Below are 12986 nucleotides of genomic sequence, written 5' to 3' on the forward strand. Positions count from 1 at the left end.
CCAAGTGAGGCATGTCATCGGCAGTTACTGTCTCTCTGAATCTCCTCCATGTCCGAACAACATTGCTTTGGCTCACTCTGAGATGCCTGGACACTTCCATTGTTCAGAGCCCTCCCTGGCACAAAGTACCAATGTGGACATGATCAAACAGCGGTATTGACCGTCTAGGCATGGTTGAACTACTGACAATATGAGCTGTGTACCTCCTTTCTGGTGGAATGACTGGAACTGATTGGCTGTTGGACCCCCTCCATCTAACAGGTGCTGCTCATGCATGGTTGTTTACATCTTTGTGCGAGTTTATTGACATCCCTGAACAGTCAAAGGGATTGTGTCTGTGATAGAATATCCACACTCAACTTCTATCTTCTGGAGTTCTGGGAACCAGGGTGATGCAAAACTTTTTTTGATGTGTGTATCTATGTTTTTCTTTAATAGCTACTAAGCTGTTATTATAAACACATTTAATCTAATTCCATTTCCTATATCTAACTTACATCCCATATTTGGCTACACACTTATCCAGATAATCCATTCACCAATATATTCATTGTAGTGTGTGTCACTGGCACCAGCTTCATTGTAAGGTGGTTCCATTTTGTGGACGTATTATAAAAACACCTTCTTTCCTCAAGAGAGGACTTTTGTGAAATTATGTTTGGCTAATGTAAAGTGTACCTAAAATAAATAAAAATAAGGCACCCACTTGAGACAACCGAAAAATACTGTTCTGTTGTAAATCTGTGACAAGTCTTAAGGTATTAAGATTAATATACTTTAAGCAGAAGAATGTTCTCATGTTGTTTATCAAACACCACATAGGTGTGTTTTTTAAGTAAGGTCTGTTTTGTTGTAGACACTAGTAGTTCGCACGCATACCGCAACAAGCATCTGCGTCGTGTACCGGCATGCCTTGGGAACAATTGTGCTCAGTTTCAGCTCTGTAACTAACGTATACGGTTCTGTTCTGTGCATTCAAAATGTTTAAGACTGTAAACTCGCCCGCCGCATGTGAAGTTCGCTCAGTGATACAGTTTTTGTCAGCATGTAACCTGTCTGCTGCAGAAATTCATCGACAGATTTGTGAAGTGTACAGTGATACTGTTAAGAGTGAAAGCAAAGTTCGTAAGTGGGTACGAGAATTCAAAGATGACCGTGACAATGTCCACAATGAGAACTGCTCCGGTCCCTCTTCTTTGATTACAGACGATTTGGTGGCTTCAGTTGAAGCAAGGATTTAGGAGAACAGGCACTTCACAATAACAGGTGTCTCAAACGAATTTCCTGACGTGTCGAGATCAGTGATTTACAAGATTGTTTCTGAACATCTAAAGTTTAGGAAACTGTGCTCCCGTTGGGTCCCAGAACTCCTAACAGAGGACCACAAAAACCAAAGATTTGAGTGTGCGATGAAGCTCTTAAACCGTTAACATGAAGAAGGTGACAGCTTCCAGACTCTGTCCCAGTGCAAAATCATGTTATCTGTGCTTTGGGATAGGCATAGTGTTTTTTTGGTCAACTTCATGCAACGAGGAACCACTAACCATGCACAAACATACTGCCAAACCTTGAGAAAGCTACACAGAGCATTTCAAAATAAAAGACACGGCATGCTGACAAAGGGAATTGTCCTTCTTCATGACAATGAAAGACCTTACACTGCAGGTCAGACCTGCGATTTATTGGACCGTTTTGGCTGGGAAGTTTTAAACCACCCACCCTACAGTCCTGATCTTGCGCCAAACGATTACCATCTGTTTAACCACCTCAAACAACACCTCAGTGGCAACAGTTACAATGATGATGTCGACGTGAAAACTGCAGTGAACTCTTGGTTATCGAAGCAGGCGTCAAGTTTTTATGAAGAGGGTATTTTAAAATTGGTTGCGAGGTATGATACGTGTTTGAACAAATTTGGTGACTATGTTGAAAAATAGAGTGAAGTATGTACTTTCTGAAAATAAATCTACTTTTTTGAAATAACCTTTCATTGTGTACTTATGTTTAAAACAGATCTTACTTAAAAAACACACCTCGTATATTGACTATTAGATAAACAAGCAGATATTTACTCGTATCGTTAAGGAAAATATATACCGTAACGATGCTCAACAAAAATGTGCTTAGACCATCTGATGAAGCACGACAGTGGAACAACTGCAGAATTTTCTTAATCGGCGATATCAATATAATACAAACACACTAAAAGGTCCCTCTTCCTTGCCACTGCCCCCACCCCCACCCATTGATATATCGTTTTACTAGAATGTATGAAACATTACGTTACAAAAATCTTCATAAGTTTCATACATGTTACTATGTTATGTTTCACAACTTCAGTGTGTGCGCATGTGTACTTTCTCATTGTGAAGAAGTCACATCATTTGCTAATTTCGTACTTAAGTTTTTACACTTGATTCTGTGGCAGACATTAGCTGTCATGTTAAATTTTCCTTTCTGTAAGCATTTCACCACCACGGGAAAAAACTGAACTTTCAGGATGACATTTTTGGAAAACTTATCTTTTAAAGACAATTCTTATAGAGGAATGTCATTTTGAAAGTTCAGTTTTTCGATACAAAACATTGTAATTTACTGAAATCCATAACACACCACTACCACCTAAAAACATGTTAACAGTATTCATACAGATTGTTGTAGTTAATTGTAGTAGTAATGTTGGCCAATCTCATGCTAATTCTGTTATTACACTGCAGTCATTTGTTTCATTTTATTTACATGCCTCCATTACTATGTGTACTGTACTTGTGAGAACTGCGGCTGACAGGTGAAGACTAGAAAAAACAACATGATCTCCCATCAGATTAAAACCATGTACCACAGACTCAAAAAACTTGGATCCTTGCCTTTTGCAGACAGACTCTTGCCAATTGAACATTCAAGGCATGACTCATGATCGAACAAAAAGCTTCACTCTGTCGGTACCACACTTCTACTTTGTGAATTCAGTTGGTTTCACTACAGCATACACTCTGCTGCAGAGTGAAACATTTGTTGGAAACTAGTGGTATCGTTAACATTATTATGGCTGAACAATTTTATTAGTGTTTTTACTAATAAAGTAATTACAAAATAAGCTAGTTAATGTTAACAATAAAATAAAGCTGCTTTAATAGAAACAGTCACATAAACTTGGTAGTGACAAAAACTGGAGAAAAATTTAAGTAAATAGAAGATGCCTTTGCATGAGGAAAGAAGAAAAAAATTATTCAAAAATAAACAAGGAAGTTATGAGAACTTGGAAAGGAAATGGAAGAGAGAACCAATAATATAGACACACACAATTAATTTCCAATAAAGAAAACCTATTTTGTTGGCATCAGTGTTGCAAGAATACACTTCATATCTTAAAACTGGAATCATGACAGATATACTGCCTTAGACTATATACATTATAGCTGATGTCTTGGGGCTTTTGCATAGGTGTCAATCATCTCTAATTTGTGAGGTTTTTGTACTGAGGATCTTTTGCAATTCTTACTATATTTTTACAATTTTTTGTAGATGGGATAATAATATTTAAAATTGTTTTTCATCATTGTGCAGGACATCCTGATGCTTTGCTGGTCCTTCCGACCTTCGGATAGACCAGATTTCACTTTGCTCCTCAAGACACTGGAAAAGCTGCCAAAGAAGCGCCTAGCACGCAGTCCGTCACATCCTATCCACCTGTCACGCTCTGCGGAATCTGTGTTCTGATGCTATCTATTTATTGCAGTAGCCCTGTATTAGCTTTTCTGCATACAAGATTATCATCACAGCAGACTGAATGCATGTGCTCAGAAAGTTACCGTATCATCGTGTGTACAGTACTTCTCTCTTTGTTAATATTATTAGGAATGTGGGACGGGTTGTTATAATTGTGTTGATTATTAAAATATTAACTTGTTTTTTACTTCATAATACAAAAAGCCATTGATAACGGAGACTATATACTCAATAATTTGTCTTTTTCAGCAGCCTTGCCATAATGTTATCTGTTTGTAAATTCTCACAGTGAAACCTCATTTTTACATTTCCTTTGTAATGTGGGTCTAGTTGTGTATTTGTAACTTAAAAAGTCAAGTAGCTATCATGTAAGAATGAGATTGTTTACAAAGGAACACAAATAACTGTAATGAATGCTTGGCACTTATGACTTTAATCTGAAAGTTCTTTCTTCAGTCGTTTTAATTACAGACCTACTATTAAAGGTTTTTCTGATCAGCATACATAGATCCACCAAAAAAAGTCTCTTCTCTTTCCATTCAGTAGATCACTTTCTGGCTTCATCTGTATTTCACATCACATTTAGCATTAGTATAAACTTGTCAATACATAAAACTAAATTCAGGATTGCTGGAATACAGATTATGTGCTGTAAACAAAACATTGAGTTATTCCCCACAAAATGGTATAATTAGTTAGATAAAATCCATCTGGTATGTTAACCATCCCAGATTTTTTTAAATTTTGTGTACACGTTTGCTAAATGTCCATAGAAAAATAAATACATGTCAATTGCACGGATTCCAATACTTCATAAAAATGAGTATCAAAATGTCATGGCGACATTTCAGAAATTTTGACAAAGTTTGGAGTTCTGTAAATCACTGAATAATTCTAATGAAGCTGCAAAGCATGGCAAGATGATTGAAAATTGGCAGTGTGCACATTGTATAAGTTTTGTTATTTGATTGTATATTTTTACTCCAATTACTCAAGAAATTTTGTTAATACAAAATTTCTCCTAATTAGCTTCATCTTTTCATATGATTGGTGTCTGAATCTCCCCTTTTGCAGCAATGTTGTGTAGTTGTGTGTTCATAAAACATGCAAATTTCATCACCATTAGATTTTTAGTTTTTGAGATTTAAGGGCCCGAAGTTGACCAAAAAAAGTTATTTTCATATCTTTGTGTCTCATATAGAAGCACTTTCTAAACTAGCTGTGAGGCTACATAACATGGAAAATTGTTTGCAGAAAACATATATGACTCCTATTGGTACTTGAAGCAATGACAGAGAATCAAATGACACAAAACTTACAGTATGTGCACAATGAAAACATTTGAACCTTTCGGACAAGTTTTTCAGCTTTACAACAATCGTTCTTTGAAACACAGCACATCAAACCAGGCTGAAATATTTGAAATGTCATGACATTGTCTTCCTTCACTTAAATGGTTACTACTCAGACATATTAAAATATGTGAATTAGATACGCAATTATTTTACTTTGGTAATTTAGCATACCTGCACACACAATTTGAATAGTATCTGGGATACTTAGTGGGGATCCCTATTCCACTTGATATGGAATCAGTGCCATCTAAAATGTGAAAATCATGTTTCACATTCAACTCACATACCAAGCATTTCACTCTTGTGCACAGCTGGTTCAAGCAATTTACCTCTTTAATGAGAATAAGACTTGTCTGTGAAAGTGAGAACAGCTAAATTGGTGCTCGTAAACACACCGGGTTCTTTTAGTTGTGTCATTATTTTGGAATTGTCTCAGTAGATAGACAAAAAACAAATTCACATACATACGGAGTCACACAAAGACAGGTACTTCCAGCACTGTGATCTTCATAAATCCTACATAGCTTCTTCGACCTTTTAATATAATTAAAATAACTTATTTGTTGACCTCCATTATGTGCCATTATTGTGTTGCCACAGCAGCTGCTACCTACACAGACAGTATACAGTCAACAGTATTTAAACAGCCTGTGGGCAGAGCTTAGTGATCTGGTTGATAAGTGGTGATTGTTCTGAACATTAGCTGCAAGTGAAATATTGTGGTGTGACACATTGGCAACAGCAAACAATTTGTGCATTGTATTCTGAGGTCCGATTGGAGGAACTCTGTTCTAAAGTGTAAAAGTCAACAACAAAAATAATTTTAATCAGACTATAGCGTATGAGCTTGATATTGTAATATAGGGTTTGACTTAGAATGTTTTTGTTAGCCTTTATCGATGGTGTATGTAATGTCTTTTTCAAGAAAACCAAGATATGTTTTGCTCATTGGCATATACTTCTTTGTGTTCTCTGTTAAAAAATAAAAATGCCGGGCACCTCTGTACTTTCTCTTCTGTTGCTCAGAGAACTAAATATGAAACAAAAAGTGAAAAAGTGAGGTTTCACTTGTAGGCTAGATATGAAATTTTAACTTTTGTCATTATTTGCGTATGCCGGAGTTAATTATTTAGAGAAATGTAACTTTGTGATTGTTGGAAGATAGGGTGCATCATTTCTTTTCTTGTGGTACTTTGTAACAGCTGATACTCAACGCCATCTAATTCTGAACATAATATGTAGTTCTGATTGTTTCGTTGCTATGGTTTGAATTGTATTTGATAAGATGCAGATCACCTAGCATATAATATTATTAGTGTGCCATCTCAGTGGCTCAGACATTTTGTGAACATACAATACCACATCTCCTTTCTCTTTACAAACAGTTTATTTTCTGATCAACTTAAATAATAACTGAAAAAGTTCACTTAGGTGTGTAAAATATTTTTCATGAAGTGCATTGTACGTGTGTGTGTGTGTGTGTGTGTGTGTGTGTGTGTGTGTGTGTGTGTGTGTGTGTGAGAGAGAGAGAGAGAGAGAGAGAGAGAGAGAGAGAGAGAGAGAGAGAGAGATAGAGATTCAATATCTGTCAGTCTGATTAAGAAAATGGAACAACAATGGCATTAGTTATTAGAACTTACAATAATTTTGTCTTTACATGTCCATAGGTGAGTTATTTGAAAATTTTAATTGCCCCCCCCCCTCCCCCCAAAGGTCATTTAAGTGACATACAAGGCAAATTGGTGTCAACCTACTGACATAAAATTTGGAGTTTTTTTCCCTTTTCATTAAATCTCCCAGTTGGGATTGTTTGGTTTGATATACTGTCAATTCACCTCTGAATGCTAGATCTGTTCCGTATCATGTTTGCAATTGTTGTTAGTGAATATAATTTGTTATTTTCTGTAACTACAGATTACTGTTCGTTGTTGTGGAACAAATTCTGTGGTATGAAAATTTAATTATGAAAAGAGATACAAGGTATTAAAGCTTCTAAAAGCTTTTTTGTTTTTAAACGGGATTTGAATGGTGTAAAGTATCACCTATGGAATTGATCTCATCGAGTGTCTATTGCACGGTTTTCAGTAGCATCTCATTTCCATTTGAGAAAATAGGACCAACCCAAATACAGCAGCAATTTTTTTATAATTTAGTAACTGTTTGTGTAATAGGCTCCAGCTCTGGAAAATACTCATTTACAGTTCGGGAGGTGGCCTGTTACCAGTTAGGAGCTAAAGCTAATTTCTTACTTTGGTTTGTCAGTCGTGTGCTATCTGAGCCTGAGCTTCCACAATTTTAATGTCTTCCTCTGTATGCTAAATGTGAATTCTTTTTTGATTATGCTGCAAAGTTTTGTGTCAGTGCCATCAAAATTTTGTAACTTTTTTCCATTATTTTTGTCTTACAATAGCATGAACTTATTGTTCTTTGCTAATAGAGGTAATTTTGCTGGTTGTTTAATTTCATGACATATTGATATTGGTATTGTAAGTTGCAACAAACTGAAATGATGCACCTTTCTTTAAAATATGAAGATTTTTGTAACTGTTATAGTGCAAGTGAGTTTGTTCAGTCAGTAAGAGATAAGTTGCCACAGAGTTGTAAAGATAGTTTCAGACTGTCATCATTATTTAGTTATCAGCTGCTAGCTTGCAATTTTACTCAATGCTCAAGTAAAGATGATGGGAATAGCTTCCCTTTAATAATAATAATAATAAAATAATAATAATAAAAATAATAAAAATGATCTGCATACTTCTCCTTCACACAAAGATATGTTTAGACTAACTTTCTTAATTCTTCAGCATCAGTGATAGATCGTCAAACATACATGAAATGGCCATTTTTCTCTAATCAGTATTATAACTACGAGCAACTTATGTAAAAAGGATGCACTTATTATTATTATTATTAGTGATTTTCAGTCTTTTATTGATGGTCTGTGGAAAGACTTTGCATATGATAAAAATAAGACTGAACTGCAGAGCTGCACGTATACATAGGACAAAGATGCCTTTGATTATCACTCTTAAACATGATGGTTATCGTTATATTTGTTGTTAATTGATTTTAATGTTGCTGCAGTACTTATAAAAATGCTTTGTAATTAGTGACATTGTTTATAAACTAATAATGGTAATTCATTTGTAGAAATGTAATCGCCATTAGCATAGTGCTAATTCCCCTGTGGGGAAATAAAAGCTCGAGGTAATTTTCTTGTTTACATTAATAAAATGAAGCTGTAACAAGAGCCTACTAATTAAAAATTGTGTGATAAACTATTTGAAAACTAATGTGGAATTATATGGATTAATTGGTGATTTTCTAATATCATTTGGTGCGTTGCCTGAAATTTGCATGCTAACCCAAAGGCATCTTCGTTCTTCCAATATTACAAGTGGAATTATGTTTAATATTAATTTGGTTTACACTCTTGCTGATGCTTCTGTATACTTTTCCAAACATTCCAAAAACTTGAGCATTACCTGATGTAAACAAGTGTGTTTGTTTTTTTACATTTCTGAGTGCTGTTTCGAGGTATATATATAATATATGTACCTTGAATAGGAATAGAAAATAGTTTTGACATATACAGTGGTAAAAGTTATCCCTTTTGTATACAGACTGAGACTTAGTAAATAGTCAGCTGCTGATATGATATTTTATTCTCCTTTGTCTGTGATTTATTTGTGTTTTTGTTAATATTTTAGTTGGATCAGTGATATTAATGACGTGTTTGTCATGTTGGATTAATGGTCTCTGTACACTCTATTTATTGATACATTGTACATATGAACTCTTGTTGCTGATAATACAGACAAGTTGGCCGTATTAAAGTGTGCCTTTATTCTGAAAGTGTGGTTATTGGAATGAGTGGTTTATGTTAAAAGTAATGACATCTTATAAAAAAACAAAATCTTACCCTTTCTTCCTCCTGCCATGCAAAATTCTGAAATCCTTTCAGGCTGTGGCACCCTGAGATTGTCATCATATCTGCACGAGTTGTGCTTGCATGAATGTGTGTGTCTTTGTGCCTTTTCTACTGCAGGACTTTGAAAGCTTTACTATTTTAGCAGTGTGTTCATTGTGCCTGTCTGCTACTCAATGCCTCCAATAAATGGTGAGTAGTCATCTATCCTTTCTGTATTGTTGTTGTTCAATCCTGGACTTTCCAATTTTTAATATATTATTCATTTGTAACATGATCATCACTATTTTCATTTATATGTTGTTATTTTATTTAATTCATGCACTCCTTTTGCTGCATCTATGCATGTGACAATGTTTTGTAATATTTCTCCATTATTCTCTCTGAGATTGGATTCATTTTCTGCACTGTCGGAAATTATTTGCCATATGTTTGTCATAATATAAATTTCACATCAAATTTCAGTGAAAAATCAAAATTTGTAACCTGTGTGGTATTTTGTTGTAAACATGGTAACATGATAAATATAAATTATGTAAACAATTTAAAGCTATAATTAACTTTTATGAAAACAGTCACTCTCACTCTCTAATTTGATTCTGAAAGATTCATTTATTCTATATGGTTACGTTAAATTGTGACTGTGTAATGCTGAGTTAAGCCATGATATGTAATGAATAATGTTTAGTTATATTAAACATCATTACTTAGCATTTCTGGGATGTTACCTTGGTATTGTTTTCCATGTGAAGTATGACAAATTATTTAAACTTAACTTCCTTGGTGTCCAGTATGTCATTCTTGAGCATTATGCTTCTTTGATACTAATTTGAATCATAGTTTGCAGTCTACTTTGTGATAATTAGTAGTTGTGAATCCTTTGGAATTACTGTTGTGCTTTGTTATAGCTGACCATCATTTATGACCCACAAGGCAACAGTGGTGTCTTGTCTTATCTCTTAATTGTCTAGCTTTGGTGTATTGCTTGTCTAGCTTGTGTGTATCACTATGATCTTAGACATTGATATAGGCATTGCAGGTTTGATCAATGATGTTGAGTGCACTGCTTTGCTTCAAATAGAACACCTTATTTCCTATCAAAGTGTTGGGGTCTGAATTATTTAGCTAGAAAATATTTTTCATTCTGAAAAAGTTCCCATTCGTAGAGCAATGGTGTACGTTTATATTAATGTAAACAGATTTGAAGTGAATTGGGGTTTTCAGATTGCACGACTTTTCTGTGAAATGTGAGGCGAAAAGTCTCTGGGACACCCCATCGACTGTATCCTGCATGGTGTCAGACTAGTGTAGACACATTGCATCATCATTATAGACATTTATTTTTCTCAAACTAAGTTTTAACATAGAAATAGGTAAAGTGACATTGTATGATTATTGCCAGAATTTAATGGAAGTTGTATGTATCCAAGGGAAGCATTAAATTCAATCATTTTGCTAATAAGAGCACAAATAAACAAAATAGGAACTGCCAAACTCGTGAAACGTACAGTATAAATCAGTTAAAAAATCTTTGCATCACATGTATGGAATATAGTGACACAATTACCAGAGAGCTGACATTATTTGAGTTTCAAGACTGTGCTTATGCTCTTCCCCTGTGTTGCAAATCCTTTTTTTATAATTGCAAGAAATAACATGCCATATAGATGAGCATTACTTTATTAACAGTTTTCTCAATCCAGTGTGACTGAGTACAGTGTGCTGATAAAATCAATCATTAACCATGTTACATTTTTGAAGTATTTGTTTATGGAACACAGTGTTACAAAGTAAATTTCTTAAATGATTCAACAAGGGCTTTCTGGATACTATCCACCACCAGCCTAAAACCAAGGTGCATTCCCCCTTTGTTACTTGCCCCAATTGGTTTGCACAATAGTATCTCTCAAGTCTAGGAGCCTTTGAAACATTTCAGTTTGAAGTATAGCTGCAGGTTAGGAGGAGAGCAGCCTCATAATTTTTCAGAGAATTTCATTCAATAAAAACTAACTACATGTTGATTTAAACTGGAATGGACTTGCTGCATACTGCAGTAGATAACAGGTTATAATGCGTAGGGTAGCCACGCGGTGTAAGGTGCCTTGCTGCGGTTTGCGCTGCTTCCCTCGTCGGAGGTCAAGTCCTCTCTGACAGGGGTGTGCGTGTTGTCCTTAGCTTAAGTTAGATTAATTAGAGTGTAAGCTTAGGGATCAATGACCTCAGCAGTTTGGTCCCATAAGATCTTACCACAAATTTCCAAATAACATGTGATAATAGCAATAACAATAATGTATTATTGTCAGCCAGTGCAGCAGTAGACATCAGCTTCTGATAGAAATGTGTTGTGATCATCTTCCTGTACAATTTCAAACAAATAGAAATGATTTGCAGGTATTAGAAGTACAGATTAATGGCCACACAGTAAATAAACCCCTTGTGTGAAAATCGAGTGAATCAAGATAGATAACAAGCTGAGTTATCAGCACATGGATAAGTTAGCAATAAAGCACTCCTGCTTGTTTTGCACTTAATCTCTCTCATGTTAACATACAGATGGGATTGCTAGTATATTCTGCCTCCTTCATTCAATATTTGTAATTTTCTGGCCTTCTTGCTATCCGAGCAAAATAAAGCACCGACTGATTCTGTTTTGTAGACGAGTTGTGACAGATGCCTTTCTCTAAACATGTCAACATTAATTCACAAGCCTTTTAGGTATCATTGTCCTCTGTGTTATAACTTCAAGTTGAACAAATATATTTCAAGGACGACACAATACATGAAAGTCACAGATCAAGTAAACAGAGTAAGACTTGTCAAATCATAACTGAGCCAGAGTCTAGCGGGCACTGGCTGGCTGGCCGCTTAGGTGGCGCTGCTGCTGCTGCTGCATGGCTGGCAGACAGCGTCGCATGTAGAGGACGCGTGTAACTGCACGGTGGCACTTTGAAAGATCGGCGAGTCACAACACTCTGTGCATGGTTACCAATTTCTGTGTGATTTGATCTAAAGTATGAAGACTTGGACAATCTTTTCCTCTCTTCTCAACAAACTTGCCAAACACTTCCTCTGTTCAGCAGCTTCCTAAGTGTTGATAACGAAACTGCGTAGGAGGCATGCTATGCAACTAACGCATTACCATAACAAGCTGTTGTCTGTGCCAGTACTCAGTCACCAACTATTCTATTTTCATTAAAATTGCTCCAAAGAAGACTTTCCCATGGACTCTTGACTTGATAAAATCTTTATTGCTGCGCTCCAGATAAATGTACAATCACTGTAAGTTTCTTCACCTGGTATTGTATACATGGTTGCTTCTCTGGCAGTCAATGTTGATGACCTTCCTGTTGTGAAAGTATTTAACGAACATATGACAAATATTCTACACAACAGTGCTGTACTTAACTTTTTATTTCTTCTTGTTTATTTATATTTGATGATCAGCTTTGTCACAAGCAATAGTTACAACATATAAACAATGTGGACAATCACATTTGAAGGCACTGTGTGACACTGTTTTAGTGGCAGCTTAACAAGCAGATTCACACTATTATGAAAAGAATAGATTGCATAAAGATGACATTTTGAATTGCAGATAGTCAGAATGAAGACTTACACAATGAGTTTGAGTTTTCTGTATAAACTGACATGCAATATTAGTTAATTAATTCACTAATTGATAATTTCATGTAAGTTACTATAATTTGCAGTAAGGTGCTTTTACATGTAAACAAGGGGATCCCCACTATGTGAAGGTAATAGTGAGGATCTGTTTTTTTCTAAATTTCTAACCAGAGACATTTTTACAAACCAAAATCACATTAGTTCTTTTGTGTGTGCCTATTGACAACTCAACGCTTCTGATTTTTGGCCTGTGGTCTCATTTAATCCTATAGTATTAGTTCTTGTAGTTCATTTAAAACAATGAGATCCACTCTGATTTTTGAAAGCATTATGTAGTTGTCAAAATTACT

General features: G+C 35.3%; 1 protein-coding gene across 1 annotated transcript in view; it reads left to right on the forward strand.

Annotated features, from left to right (window-relative positions):
* The window catches only part of LOC126167960 (kinase suppressor of Ras 2), a 166783-nt gene extending 157844 nt beyond the window's left edge, over positions 1-8939 (forward strand). The window contains exon 17 of the mRNA XM_049920519.1: positions 3568-8939. Within this exon, the coding sequence (XP_049776476.1) occupies positions 3568-3720 (153 nt within the window). The 3' untranslated portion in view covers positions 3721-8939. The remainder of the gene's footprint in view (positions 1-3567) is intronic.
* Positions 8940-12986: the final 4047 nt, after the last annotated feature.

The sequence above is a fragment of the Schistocerca cancellata genome, chromosome 1 (genome assembly GCF_023864275.1).
Source record: "Schistocerca cancellata isolate TAMUIC-IGC-003103 chromosome 1, iqSchCanc2.1, whole genome shotgun sequence".
Classification (NCBI taxonomy): domain Eukaryota; kingdom Metazoa; phylum Arthropoda; class Insecta; order Orthoptera; family Acrididae; genus Schistocerca; species Schistocerca cancellata.